At 70.5% G+C, this 12,432-nt stretch overlaps 2 protein-coding genes across 4 annotated transcripts; both read right to left on the bottom strand.

The window, feature by feature from the left end:
- Positions 1–1,163: 1,163 nt before the first annotated feature.
- Positions 1,164–2,619, bottom strand: C31H19orf53 (chromosome 31 C19orf53 homolog). The gene is made up of 3 exons (XM_068922737.1): positions 2,338–2,619; positions 1,605–1,660; positions 1,164–1,518 (listed from the first exon to the last, which is right to left on the bottom strand). The coding sequence occupies exons 1-3, from the start codon at positions 2,426–2,428 to the stop codon at positions 1,375–1,377; spliced, it is 291 nt and encodes a 96-aa protein (XP_068778838.1). The 5' UTR covers positions 2,429–2,619; the 3' UTR covers positions 1,164–1,374.
- An 11-nt stretch (positions 2,620–2,630) lies between these two features.
- Positions 2,631–10,474, bottom strand: YJU2B (YJU2 splicing factor homolog B). Of its 3 annotated transcripts, XM_068922733.1 has the most exons (11): positions 8,700–8,755; positions 7,723–7,783; positions 7,409–7,551; positions 7,153–7,325; positions 6,872–7,010; positions 5,674–6,697; positions 5,316–5,557; positions 4,276–4,445; positions 3,996–4,172; positions 3,684–3,908; positions 2,631–2,824 (listed from the first exon to the last, which is right to left on the bottom strand). In XM_068922733.1, the coding sequence occupies exons 3-11, from the start codon at positions 7,537–7,539 to the stop codon at positions 2,694–2,696; spliced, it is 2,412 nt and encodes an 803-aa protein (XP_068778834.1). In that variant the 5' UTR covers positions 7,540–7,551; positions 7,723–7,783; positions 8,700–8,755; the 3' UTR covers positions 2,631–2,693. The 3 variants fall into 3 exon arrangements, with proteins under 3 accessions (XP_068778834.1, XP_068778835.1, XP_068778837.1); XM_068922734.1 differs by lacking the exons at positions 2,631–2,824; positions 3,684–3,908; positions 3,996–4,172; positions 4,276–4,445; positions 5,316–5,557 and adding exons at positions 8,896–8,978; positions 9,161–9,214; positions 9,294–9,323; positions 10,365–10,474 and having other exon boundaries at positions 6,087–6,697; XM_068922736.1 differs by lacking the exons at positions 2,631–2,824; positions 3,684–3,908; positions 3,996–4,172; positions 4,276–4,445; positions 5,316–5,557 and adding exons at positions 8,896–8,978; positions 9,161–9,214; positions 9,294–9,323; positions 10,302–10,320 and having other exon boundaries at positions 6,145–6,697.
- Positions 10,475–12,432: the final 1,958 nt, after the last annotated feature.

The following is a 12,432-nucleotide window of genomic DNA, read 5'->3' as shown; positions in this document are numbered from 1 at the left end:
CGTGGGCGCCTTAACCCACGTGAGGCAGCAAAGCGACGAGGGGAATCTGTCAATCGCGGCTGGGGCCCACCAATCAGCGGGGAGGCGCTCGCAGCCGGGGGCGTGGTCTCCCGCGCTCCATTCACAACTTTCCGCCGGCGCCGAAAGCGGCAACAAAGTAACGAGGGAGCCGGAAGCCCCCACGGCGCCCCGGTCCCGGGACCCCCCACGGCGCCCTGGTCCCAGCCCCGGGACCCCCCACGGCGCCCTGGTCCCAGCCCCGGGACCCCCCACGGTGCCCTGGTCCCAGCCCCGGGACCCCCCACGGCGCCCCGGTCCCAGCCCCGGGACCCCCCACGGCACCCCGGTCCCAGCCCCGGGACCCCCCACGGCGTCCCGGTTCCGACCCCCGGGACGCCCCATGGCACCCCAATCCTGGCCCCAGGACCCCCCTGCAGCAGCCCCCTCCCAGTCCTGGAACACCCCACAGCACCCCGATGCCGGCCCCGGGACCCCCCCCCGCCCATGGCACCCTGGTCCCAGGACCCCCTGCTGCCCCAATCTCAGAGACCCCCCCAGCCTCTCTGATCCCAGCCCCAGAAGCCCCCCACTCTGATTGCGGCTCCAGGGACCACCCCCAGCAATCATGATACCAGCCCCAGAGGCCCCCCACCCCACTCTCTGCCCTGAGACCCCCCCCCAGCCACCCCAATCCTGGCCACAAGGACCCCCCAGCCACCCCAATCCTGGCCACAAGGACTCCCCCCCCAGCTGCCCCGATCCTGGGGACCCCCAGCCACCCTGATCCTGGCCCCAGAGGCCCCCACTACCCCCGATACCAGGAACCACCCCCATATCAATGCCAGCTCTGGCACCCCCCACCTGCCCCCAGCCCCTCTGCCCCGATGCTGGCCGGGGACCCCTGCCCCAAGCCCAGCCAGTCCCCCAGCCCCTCCCCGGGGCTCCAGCCCCACAGGCAGGGGAGAGGGGGCCAGACCCCAATGAGCCCCAATTACCTGCAAACAGGGTCTGGCTCCAGCCACGCTGGATTCGGGAACAACCTTGGATACCCCGGGGGGACCAAACCTGCCCCCCACCAGCCCACAAGCACCCCAGCTCACAGGGGAGACCCCAACCCGCCCCCACCCTGGCCTGGGCACCAGCAATCCGGATCAGCCCAGGCATCCGGGGCGGAGGACGGGGGGAGCAGCAGCTTCCCCCTCTCTCCTTTTTATTAAAGACAGTTACAGCAAAGGCTGAGCATGGACATGCTCATGACAGGTCCAACCTTCCCCCACCCCCACACACCCTGCTCCATCTGTAAAAAATCCAAAGCGCGGCTCCGGCAGCAGGGGGGGGTCCCAGAGCCCCCCGGGGCACCTTCGGGGGCCCGGCTCAGGGCTGAGCTTTCTTGGCTTTGCCCTTCTTGGCGGCGCCCGCCGGCGGCACCTTCACCACGGCCAGCTTCTTGGGCAGGCTGCTGCTGGCCCTCATCACCACCTCGTGCTCGATCTTCATGCGGATGCCCACCTCCAGGCTCTGGGGGGGCAGCATCGGGCAGCGGGGGGCTCGGGGCTGCTCCCCCCCCGCCCGCCCAAGCCCCTTGCGGCCCCCCCCCTCCTCACCTTCTTCAGCTTCTGCTGCTGGATCACGCGGACCTTCTTGGGGGCGATGGTCCGGCCTGCGGAGCGGGGAGCGCCGGGGTGGACGGGAGCCCCCCTGCCACCGCTGTGGGGACATCACGCTCCTCCCGCACCGCCTGCCACGCGTGGGGGGGGGGACCCCTTCCCCGAGGGCTCCCCCTGCTCCCTCCTCAAGGGACCCCCCCCAGGGACCCCCTTGCTGAGGGTCCCCCCTGCCCCTTCCCTAGGGGACCCCCCGGGGACCCCTCTCCGGGAGCTGCCCCCACCCTTGCCCCCTCTCTCCGGGACCCCCTCCTCAAGGGCTCCCTCTGCCCCCTCCCCAAGGGACCCCTCCCGAGAACCCCCTCCCTGAGGACTCCCCCTGCCCCCTCCCCCAGGTGAACACCCCCCAGCAACCCCCACCCCTAAAGGGACTCCCTTCCTCTGCACACCCCCAGGAGCCCCCTCCCCAAAGCATCCCCCCCACAGCCCCCCACTCCCCAGATATCCCTTCTCTAAGGGACCCCCCGGGAACCCCCGACCCCCAAACATCCCTTCCCTGAAGGTCCCCCCCAAACGCCCCCTCCCCAAAGGATCCCCCTCCGCCATGGTGTCCCCATACCCCTCCTCCAGGCCCCCTCCCCTACGAGCTCCCCCCCCCCCGGCCGCCCAAAGGGGCCGCCCCTCCCCAGCTCCCCGCCAGCCGGGGGGCTTAGGCCCGGCCCTCTCCCCTCACCTCCCTTCCGCGGCCCCCGGGCCGCCGCCGGGGCCGCTGCCGCCGTCTTTCCCGGCCGCTTCGCCGCCGCCTTGGGCCTTCCCTGGGCCATGTCGCGCCGCACCTCCGGCTCCTGCCTCCCCCACCCCCCGCGAACTGCACGCCGGGATACAGCGAGGCGGAAGCGCTGCGCAGCGGGGGCGCGCGCGGCAGCAAGCGCAAAGCACGCCGGGACGCAGCGAGGCGGAAGCGCGGTGCCGCGCACGGCGGCAACCGCAAGGCACGCCGGGATACAGCGAGGCGGAAGCAGCCACTGCCATAGCTGAGGGTGGATTATGGCTCCCCTCCCCGCCATTAAAGGGCTTTATTGACCCGGCTCAGTCCCCCCGGGCCGCGGCCAGGGCCTGGAGCAGCTCCCCGGGGGCGTAGACCCCCGTCTCGGTGACGATGCCGCCCGTGATGAGCTCATGGGGGGTGACATCGAAGGCCGGGTTCCAGACGTCGATGCCTGCGGGGTGGCAAGGGGACATGTGGGCCCTATGGGACACCCCTGCCCCATGCGGGACACCACAACCCTGGCCAGATCCGGCAGCCCCCCAGGGGGATGGGGACGGGGACATGTGGGCCCTATGGGACACCTCTGCCCCATGCGGGACACCACAACCCTGGCCAGATCCGGCAGCCCCCCAGGGGAATGGGGACGGGGACATGTGGGCCCTATGGGACACCCCTGCCCCATGCGGGACACCACAACCCTGGCCAGATCTGGGAACCCCCCAGGGGGATGGGGACGGGGACATGTGGGCCCTATGGGACACCTCTGCCCCATGCGGGACACCACAACCCTGGCCAGATCCAGCACCTCCCCAGGGGGATGGGGACATGCCAGCCCTAAGGGACACCCCTACCCCATATGGGACCCTCCCACCCTGCCCAGGCCCATAAGCACCCCAGGGGGACAGGGACAGGGACATGCCAGCCCTGTGGGACACCCCCACCTCATGTAGGACACCACAACCCCACCCAGATCCAGCAGCCCCCCAGGGGACAGGGACAAACCAGCCCTATGGGACACCCTCGCCCCTCCTGGACACTGGAGGGCACCCAGGATGGCAGGATCACCCCAACCCTATGGGTCCCCCCACCCTGGACCAGGCACTGCCACGGTGTGGGGGGAGCAGTTCTCGGGGGGGACCTGGCCCAGGGGGAGAGCGGGGTCACCCCAGCCCTGTGGACCTGCCATTGCCCTGGGAGCACCCAGTGACAGGGGGAAAGGGGACAGCGGGGTCACCTCAGCCCTACGGGACCCCCCAGCCCGGCCCTGGCCTTGCCGCGGGGGACCCCGGCTGAGGCGGGGGGACACCCACCTGGGGCCGCCACGCGGACGCCCTGGACGTCCGTCAGCTCCCGGCTGGGGCGCTCCTCGATGGGGATGTGGGCGCCGCTGGGCAGCGCCGGGTCGCAGGAGGTGCTGGGGGCGGCCACGTAGAAGGGGACGCCGTGGTGCCGGGCCACCACCGCCAGCTGGTAGGTGCCGATTTTGTTGGCCGTGTCGCCGTTGGCGGCCACCCGGTCGGCTCCCACCACGACGGCTGGAGGGCGAGAGCCGGCGTGAGACCCTCCCCGCGGCAGCGATGGTGGCCCCGACCTGGCCACCCCCCGCCGCCGCCCCGGCTCACCGTGCACCCCCCGGTCGCGCATGGCGGCGGCGGCGGCGCTGTCGGCGATGAGCGTGGCCGGGATGCCGTCGTGCACCAGCTCGAAGGCCGTCAGCCGGGCGCCCTGGTTGTAGGGCCGCGTCTCGGTGCAGTAGGCGCGGGCCAGGCGGCCCTGGGCGTGCAGCGAGCGCACGATGCCTGGGGACAGCGGGACGCTCAGGGCCGGGCTGCTCCCCCCCCGCCGGCACGGCACACGGCGGGCGCTGGGTCAGCCCGGACACCTGGGTCCCTCGCCACCTACCCAGGGCGGTGCTGTAGCCGGCGGTGGCCAGGGTGCCCGTGTTGCAGTGGGTGAGGACGGTGACGCTGGCGTGGGGGACGCGCTGGAGGATGTGCCGGGCGCCGTGTGCCCCGATGTTCCGGTTGTCTTCCAGGTCCTTCTGCAGCAGGGCCTCCGCGTGCTCGATGACGCTGTGGCGTGGGCGAGCCGGGCTCGGCCTCCTGCCCCCGCGCCGGGCAGCCCGCCATCCCGCATCCCACCGGGCAGCCTCCATCCCCGCATCCTGCTTCCCTGCCATCCCGCATCCTGCTGGGCAGCCTCCATCCTCGCATCCTGCTTCCCTGCCATCCTGCATCCCGTTAGGCAGCCTCCATCCCCGCATCCCGCCAGGCAGCCTCCATCCCCGCATCCTGCTTCCCTGCCATCCCGCATCCCGTCGGGCAGCCTCCATCCTCGCATCCTGCTTCCCCACCATCCTGCATCCCGTTAGGCAGCCTCCATCCCCGCATCCCGCCAGGCAGCCTCCATCCCCGCATCCTGCTTCCCTGCCATCCCGCATCCCGTCGGGCAGCCTCCATCCCCGCATCCTGCTTCCCCACCATCCTGCATCCCGTTAGGCAGCCTCCATCCCCACATCCTGCATCCTGCTTCCCTGCCATCCCGCATCCCGTTGGGCAGCCTCCATCCCCGCATCCTGCTTCCCCACCATCCTGCATCCCGTCGGGCAGCCTCCATCCCCGCATCCCGCTTCCCCGCCATCCTGCATCCCGCTGGGCAGCCTCCATCCCCGCATCCTGCATCCTGCTTCCTCGTGATCCCGCACCCTCCATCCCTGCCATCCTGCATCCCGCCGGGCAGCCTCCATCCCCGCATCCCGCATCCCACCTCTTTGTGATCCCGCACTCTCCATCCCTGCAATCCTGCATCCCATCTCCCCGCTGGGCACCCTTCATCCCCACGATCTTCGCATCCCACCGGGCATCCTCCATCCCTGCGATCCCGCTGCCGGGCCGGGCACCCTCCACCCCAGCTCCCCGCGTGACCCGGGCGTCCTGCCCTACCTGTCGCGCACGTCCTGGGCCGTGACGCCGGGGCTCTGCACCCGGCGGCGCACGACGGCGCGGAGCCGCTCGGCCTCCCGGGCCATGTTGACGGCGGTGGGCCGCGCCGTGCCCAGGTACCGCAGCCGCTCGTCCACGAAGGCCTCCAGCGCCGCCGCGTCGCGCTCCGGCCCGGCTCCGCCGTGCAGCTCCACCGCCAGGCTCAGGCAGCCCACCAGGGCGATGGCCGGGGCTCCCCGCACCTGCGGGCCGCGTGCAGGCCGTGGGGCCCCGGCGTCCGGGCCACCTCGGCGTCCGGGTGGGCCGGTTCTGGCGGCCCCCGGCGCTGCCCCGGGGGAAGCCGGAGCCGCCGGCTCACCTCCATGGCCCGGATGGCCTCCCAGGCCCGCTCCACGCTGCCCACGGCCTCATAGCGGATCTGCCCCGGCAGCAGCAGCTGGTTGAGAATAGAGAGGGAGCCGCGGCGGTACTGGATCGCTTCCAGACTCATGGCCTCTGCCGGAAGCTGCTCTCTCTTCCTGCCTCCCCACCTCCTCCTGGGGACGGGGGAGGGACCCAGGCGTCCGAGCAGAGCCGGGGAAGGGGAACCGAGGGCAGAGGAGCCGGAGCCCCGCGGGTGCAGCCGGCTCGGCCACCCGTACGGCCGCGGGGCTCCCGTTCCAGGGGCTGGGATAAGCCGCACCGCGACAGCCCGGGCCTGAGCGCGGACTGGATGCGGCGCTCGGCTCCCGTCCGGCACAGGGCAGCAGGAGAGACACCACTTTGCCCTTTCCCGGTGCTGCAAACTCCTTTTAATACGTACAGAGGAGCAGGGTGAAGGGAGCGTATAAATTACAGGGGGGAGCACGAATCTGGGGTGGGGACGCCCCAAGCCGCTGCCTCCAGGACCAGCCCAGAGGGACCAGAGACGGCAGGGCAGGACACGGGGACCTGCCCCGGCTCGGATGCCGCCTGCCCCGCTCAGGAGCTCTCTGAATCTGAGCCAGAGTCTGAATAGTCGGCGACGAGTGAGGCGTTGAGGCCGGAGGCAGCGGGAGCGGGGCCAGGGGACGCCGGGGAGCCGTCCCGGGGGGCTGCCCCTTCGTCGGCCGCCCCGCCGGGCTCTCCAGCGGGCGTGGGGAGGCCGTCCGGTGCCGTCTCGCCCTGCTCCAGCACCGCGGGCTCCGCCGGCCCCTCGGGACCGTCTCTGGAGCGGCGCCGGACGATGCCCAGGCAGGTGGAGGTGGCCGAGGCGCCCAGGGCCGCCCGGCCCGGCAAGGCTCGGCCCCCCAGGCCCAGCTTCCGCAGCGCGTCGCCGGCTTTGCCGCTCGGAGCCGGGGCTGGGGGGAACCACGACCGGCTGGAGATCTCCGTCCGCTTCATCTTCTGCTTGTCCTCGTAGGCTGGGGGTGGGGGGACAGGGACAGGCTCAGCGTCACAGCCACGTGCGGGGGTCCTTCCCCTCCCTGCCTGTCCTCACACTGTGGCAGGGACCCCAGGAGTCCTAGCTGCCCAGCCACCCTCCCCCAGGCCCCCCCCCCCTTCCCCCCCAGCGCCCTCCCCGCGGTGGGACGCACAGTCCAAGCTGTGGTACTTGAGCAGCGCGGCCAGGCGCCGGTCCTCCTCGGCCTCCCGCACCAGAGGGATGCTCAGACCGGCCTTCGCCTGCAGCGCCGCGGCCTCCTCCTCCTCTTCCCGCAGCGTCTTCTTCTCCTCCTGGGCCAGGAGGGAACAGGGACAACCGTCAGGGACTGGTCCCCAACTCCACAGGGCTAAGCTTGGCAGGGAGGGGAAGGGGGCCGCGGTCCCCCCACGTGGCCAGGGAGGCGGAGCGGGGCCAGGGCGGGCGAGAGCTCACCCTGAAGCGTCGCCGGAGCATGCTGTTGAGGGCAAAATCGTCTTTCCAGGCATTCTGGGCCTCCTGGATGTTGGCCAGAGTGGGGACGGCTCTCTGCAGCGTGGCCCGGTCGGCGACGCCGTGCTCCAGCCGGTACATGGCATCCGTCTCCAGCTTGGCCTTGTCCTCGTTCTCTGGAAAAGGACACGGCAGAGCAGGGGGGACTCGGTGGCTGCGCCTCCCCAGGACCGCAGGCGCCACCGGGAACGGGACTCACCGGTGGGCAGGACCTGCTCGTTGTCCTGCATGTCCCAGCGCTCCTCCTTGCGCCGGGCCCCGCTCACGATGACGTAGTCGCAGCCCGCCGGGTCCGTCTGCATCTCGATGTAGTTGACGCACAGGTGACATTTCATGCGAAACCTGGCACCGCAGGGGACAGGGACGGGGTTGGGTCCAGCCGTGGGGATGGGGAGCACCTTGTCGCTGGACAAGAGGTCCCCACGCCCGCCACAAAGTCCCTCAGACACTGGCGGGTGACACGGGAGCCCTGGGGCTGCCTCCATGCGGCACGACACGGCCCCCAGCACCCACCTGTAGATGGGAGTTGTGTAGTAAGTGCCGACCTTCTTCTTCTCCGCATTGTACCGGACACCTGGGGACAGGGAGACGCGTGGCTGAGCCCTGCTCTCCTGTCGGGCAGCCTCTCACCCCTCCAGAGCCGCTGGCCGCTGGGTGATTTCCCAGCCCGACGTGCTGCTGCGCCCTGCCACCTCCCTCTGTCCCCAGCTCCCGTCAAAAGGGATCTCCGGGGGCTAAACCAGCACCGGGGCAGCAGCCAGAGGGTCCCTGCAGCGCTCGGTTGGGCCGTAAAGGACCGTCCTAGTCCCAGGAGGTGGCTGAAGCTGGCTCTGGGCACCAGCGGAGCCCGGAGCATGCTGGAGGGGGTTGGATCATGTCAGAGGGGGCCTGGGGCTCCCGGGACATGCCAGAGGGGGATGAAGGAAGCCAGAGCGGGGTCAGGGACACCTCGGGGACGCTGGATGGGGATCCAAGGTGCGCCAGAGGGAGCTGAGGGCACCCAGGACACATCGGAGGGGGATGAAGGATGCCAGAGGGGGGTCAGGGACACCTCGGGGATGCTGGATGGGGATCCAAGGTGCGCCGGAGGGAGCTGAGGGCACCCAGGACACGCTGGAGGGGGATGAAGGATGCCAGAGGGGGGTCAGGGACACCTCGGGGATGCTGGATGGGGATCCAGGACATATTGGAGGGGGATGAAGGATGCCAGAAGGGGTCAGGGACACCTCGGGGACGCTGAATGGGGGCCCAGAGTGCATCGGAGGGGGCCTGGGGCTCCCAGGACACGCCGGAGGGGGATGAAGGATGCCAGAGGGGGGTCAGGGACACCTCGGGGATGCTGGATGGGGATCCAGGACACATCGGAGGGGGATGAAGGATGCCGGAAGGGGTCAGGGACACCTCGGGGATGCTGGAGGGGGCCGGGGGGAAGGCGGCGGGGGGGGTGACGGGTGTCAGAGGGGGCCGGCGCACGCCGGAGGAGAGCTCACCCATTCCGATGTGGTTCTTGCAGCCGTCGCACCAGATGTTGTACGGCATCTCGAACCTGCGGGGAGGGCACAGGCCCGTCACGGGGGCCGCTCCAACCGCTCGGCCTCGGCCCCCCCCCCTTCCCCCCTCCCCAAGGCCTCGGCCATGCCGCGACCCCGGGCAGGGGGCTGCCCCCTAACCCGTGCGCCCCCTCACCTGATGACGAGGATGCCCTGGGAGAGCTTGCGGGCTCTCTCCCGCAGCGGGTGGCTGTGGTGGTACTTGTTGAGGGAGCCATGCTGCGAAGGCGAGCAGAGGGGTCAGCCGGGATCCGTGCAAAACCCCCCCCCCAAAACACCCCTCAAACCGCTCCAGGATCCGGAGAACCCCACCGCAACGGAGCTGTGCGTCCTCACCCCGAAATCGTACCGTTTGCGACCCCCAAAAAGGCCCCCGGGGGAGGGGCCCATCCCGCACTCACCTTGGCCGGGTCGAAGTCGGGGGGGTAGTACTTATTGACCCCCTTGCGCTCACCCTGGAGGGAGGAAACGGGACGTGTCGGCGGCGGCGCCCAGGGCGGCCCCGGCCCCGGCCCCGCGGCCGGCTCCACTCACCATGGCGTCGGGTGTCTAGCGCCGCGGGACCTGCGGGACGAGGAGGCGCCGTCAGGGCGAGAGGCGCCCGGCGCGCCCTCCCAGTACGGGGCACCGGGCTCCCAGTCCTTACTGGGGAAGGGACACCTCTACCAGCAAGGGGCGCTACGCTCCTCATATGTGCTGAGGCCAGGACACCCTCCCACTATGGGGTAACAGTCACCAGTACATACTGGAACAGGGACACTCTCCCAGTATGGGGTAACAGTCACCAGTACACACTGGGACAGGGACACCCTCCCAGTATGGGGTAACGGTCACCAGTACACAATGGGACAGGGACACCCTCCCAGTATGGGGCTAATGGTAACCAGTACACACTGGGACAGGGACACTCTCCCAATACAGGGCTAGTGCTCACCAGTACATACTGGGACAGGGACACCCTCCCAGTATGGGGCAATGCTCACCAGTAAGCACTGGGACAGCGTCCCCCTCCCAGTACAGGGCTCATGGTCACCAGTACATACTGGGACAGGGACACTCTCCCAATACAGGGCTAGTGCTCACCAGTACATACTGGGACAGGGACACCCTCCCAGTATGGGGCAATGCTCACCAGTAAGCACTGGGACAGCGTCCCCCTCCCAGTACAGGGCTCATGGTCACCAGTACATACTGGGACAGCCACCCCCTCCCAGTACAGGGCTCATGGTCACCAGTACATACTGGGACAGCCACCCCCTCCCAGTACGGGGCTCATGGTCACCAGTACATACTGGGACAGCCACCCCCTCCCAGTACAGTGCTCATGGTCACCAGTACATACTGGGACAGCCACCCCCTCCCAGTACGGGGCTCATGGTCACCAGTACATACTGGGACAGCCACCCCCTCCCAGTACAGGGCTCATGGTCACCAGTACATACTGGGACAGCCACCCCCTCCCAGTACGGGGCCGGTGGTCACCAGTACATACTGGGACGGCCCCCCCCTCCCAGTACGGGGCCGGTGGTCACCAGTACATACTGGGACGGCCCCCCCCTCCCAGTACGGGGCCGGTCACCGGCCCAGGCCCAGCCCCCCCCTCACCTCTTCCTGCTCCGCTCCTGGCGCCCCGCCTCTTCCGCTGCGTCACTGCCCAGCGACAGACGTCACCGCGGCAGAAAGGGGGCGGGGCCACCCCCACTCCCGCGCCTGCGCAGTGCGCGCCCACCCCCCCCCCGCGGGCCGCCTCGTGCAGCGCCGCTCCAACTTGCAGCGTCACTTCCTGTTCCGTTGCCCCCCCCGCCCCCGGCCCTCACCCCCCCCCCCACACACCGTGATGGCGGCCCCGGGGAGCGGAACCCCCCGCCTGGCTCGGCCCCCGCCGCTACCGACCCCGGGAGGAGAGTCCTAAACCTTTCCTTCCTCCCCCCCCCCACCGCCACCGCGGCGGGGAGATGGTATCGTCCGGCCAGGGGGCGGGGCCGAAGGGCGGCCGGGGGCGGGGCGCCCGCAGCGCAGCCATTCGGGGGGCGCTTTCCCCGCCGCGCGCCGCCATGGCTACCGTGGCATCGTGCTGCCTCGGTAGGTATGGCGGCCGGGAGGGGGCTTGGCTTCGCGCCGGCTTCGCGCCTGCGGAGCCCGCGGGAACCGGGACCCGCGGGAACCTGGACCCAAGGCAACTGTCGCCCCTCGGGAACCGGGCCCCACAGCCATGGTCACCCCGTGGGAACTGGGACCTGTGGGAACCGGGACCCATGACCACGGTCACCCCACGGGAACTGGGACCCGTGGGAACCGGGACCCACGGCCACAGTCACCCCACGGGAACCGGGCCCCACGGCCATGGTCACCCCGTGGGAACTGGGACCTGTGGGAACCGGGACCCACGACCACGCTCACCCCACGGGAACTGGGACCCGTGGGAACCGGGACCCACAGCCACAGTCACCCCACGGGAACCGCGCCCCACGGCCATGGTCACCCCGTGGGAACTGGGACCTGTGGGAACCAGGACCCACGGGCACTGTCACCCCACAGGAACCAGAACCCTCAGGAATGGGACCCACGGCCACGGTCACCCCACGGGAACCAGGATCCACAGGAACCAGGCCCCACGGCCACAGTCACCCCATGGCCATGATCACCCCATGGGAATGGGTCCCATGGCCACAGTCACCCCATGGTCACCCACAGGAACCAGGCCCTATGGCCACGGTCACCCCACGGGAATGGTCCCCATGGCCACGCTCACCCCACAGCCATGGACACCCCACGGCCATGGTCACCCCACGGGAATGGTCCCCATGGCCATGCTCACCCCACGGCCATGCTCACCCCACGGCCATGGTCACCCCACGGGAATGGTCCCCATGGCCATGGTCACCCCACGCCCCCGCCATGGGAACCAGGCCCCGCGGCCACCGCCGCCTGGTCCTGCGCGCCAGAAGGGAGAAAACTGTCACCGCTGCTGGGGGTGTCACTGCTCCCACAGGTGTCACTGTTCCTGGGGGTGTCACCGGTGCCAGGGGTGTCACCACTCCTGGGGTTGTCACTGGTGCTGGGGGTGTCACCGGTGCTGGAGGGTGTCACCACTCCTGGGTGTGCCACTGCTCCTGGGGGTGTCATCACTGCCAGGGGTGTCACCGGTGCTGGAGAGTGTCAGTGCTCCTGTGGGTGTCACCATTGCTGGGGGTCACCACTGCCAGGGGTGTCACCGCTCCTGGGGGTGTCACCACTGCCAGGGGTGTCACCGCCCCTGGGGGTGTCACTGCTCCCACAGGTGTCACCGCTGCTGGGGGTGTCACCACTGCCAGGGATGTCACTGCTCCTGGGGGTGTCACCACTGCCAGGGGTGTCACCGCCCCTGGGGGTGTCACCGCAGGGCGTTGAGGGGACCCCGGGCAGTGGGGTGCCGGCGGCCTTCGGACGCCGAGCCAGGATCTGCTTCCCCAGGGAGCGGGAACCGGCCCGGCGGGGGCCCTGGGGGACACGCGGGGGTGGGGGGGGGATTCGGGAGCCCCTTCCCAGCTTTGCACCTTCTACCGGTGCTGCTGCGCCGGCGTTTTCCGGGATGCCCGGAAAATCCCCGCGCCGCTCCGAAGCCTCGGGCCCGAATTCGCTGCCGGCTCCGCTCCTCCGGCTCCCTGGCGGGCAGGCGTCCGCTGGGGCCGGC

The sequence above is a fragment of the Struthio camelus genome, chromosome 31 (genome assembly GCF_040807025.1).
Source record: "Struthio camelus isolate bStrCam1 chromosome 31, bStrCam1.hap1, whole genome shotgun sequence".
Taxonomy (NCBI): Eukaryota; Metazoa; Chordata; class Aves; order Struthioniformes; family Struthionidae; genus Struthio; species Struthio camelus.
This window is presented reverse-complemented; position numbering and strand designations above follow the sequence as displayed.

Coding starts and splice junctions, on each gene's coding strand:
- C31H19orf53 (XM_068922737.1), bottom strand. CDS start 2,428: ATGGCCCAGGGAAGGCCCAAGGCGGCGGCGAAGCGGCCGGGAAAGACG. Junction 1,661..2,337: donor CCGGGGGCCGCGGAAGGGAG/GTGAGGGGAGAG, acceptor CCCGCTCCGCAG/GCCGGACCATCGCCCCCAAG. Junction 1,519..1,604: donor AGCAGCAGAAGCTGAAGAAG/GTGAGGAGGGGG, acceptor CTGCCCCCCCAG/AGCCTGGAGGTGGGCATCCG.
- YJU2B (XM_068922733.1), bottom strand. CDS start 7,539: ATGTCACCTGTGCGTCAACTACATCGAGATGCAGACGGACCCGGCGGG. Junction 7,011..7,152: donor TGCTCCGGCGACGCTTCAGG/GTGAGCTCTCGC, acceptor CTCCTGGCCCAG/GAGGAGAAGAAGACGCTGCG. Junction 4,446..5,315: donor GCCCAGGACGTGCGCGACAG/GTAGGGCAGGAC, acceptor CCCACGCCACAG/CGTCATCGAGCACGCGGAGG.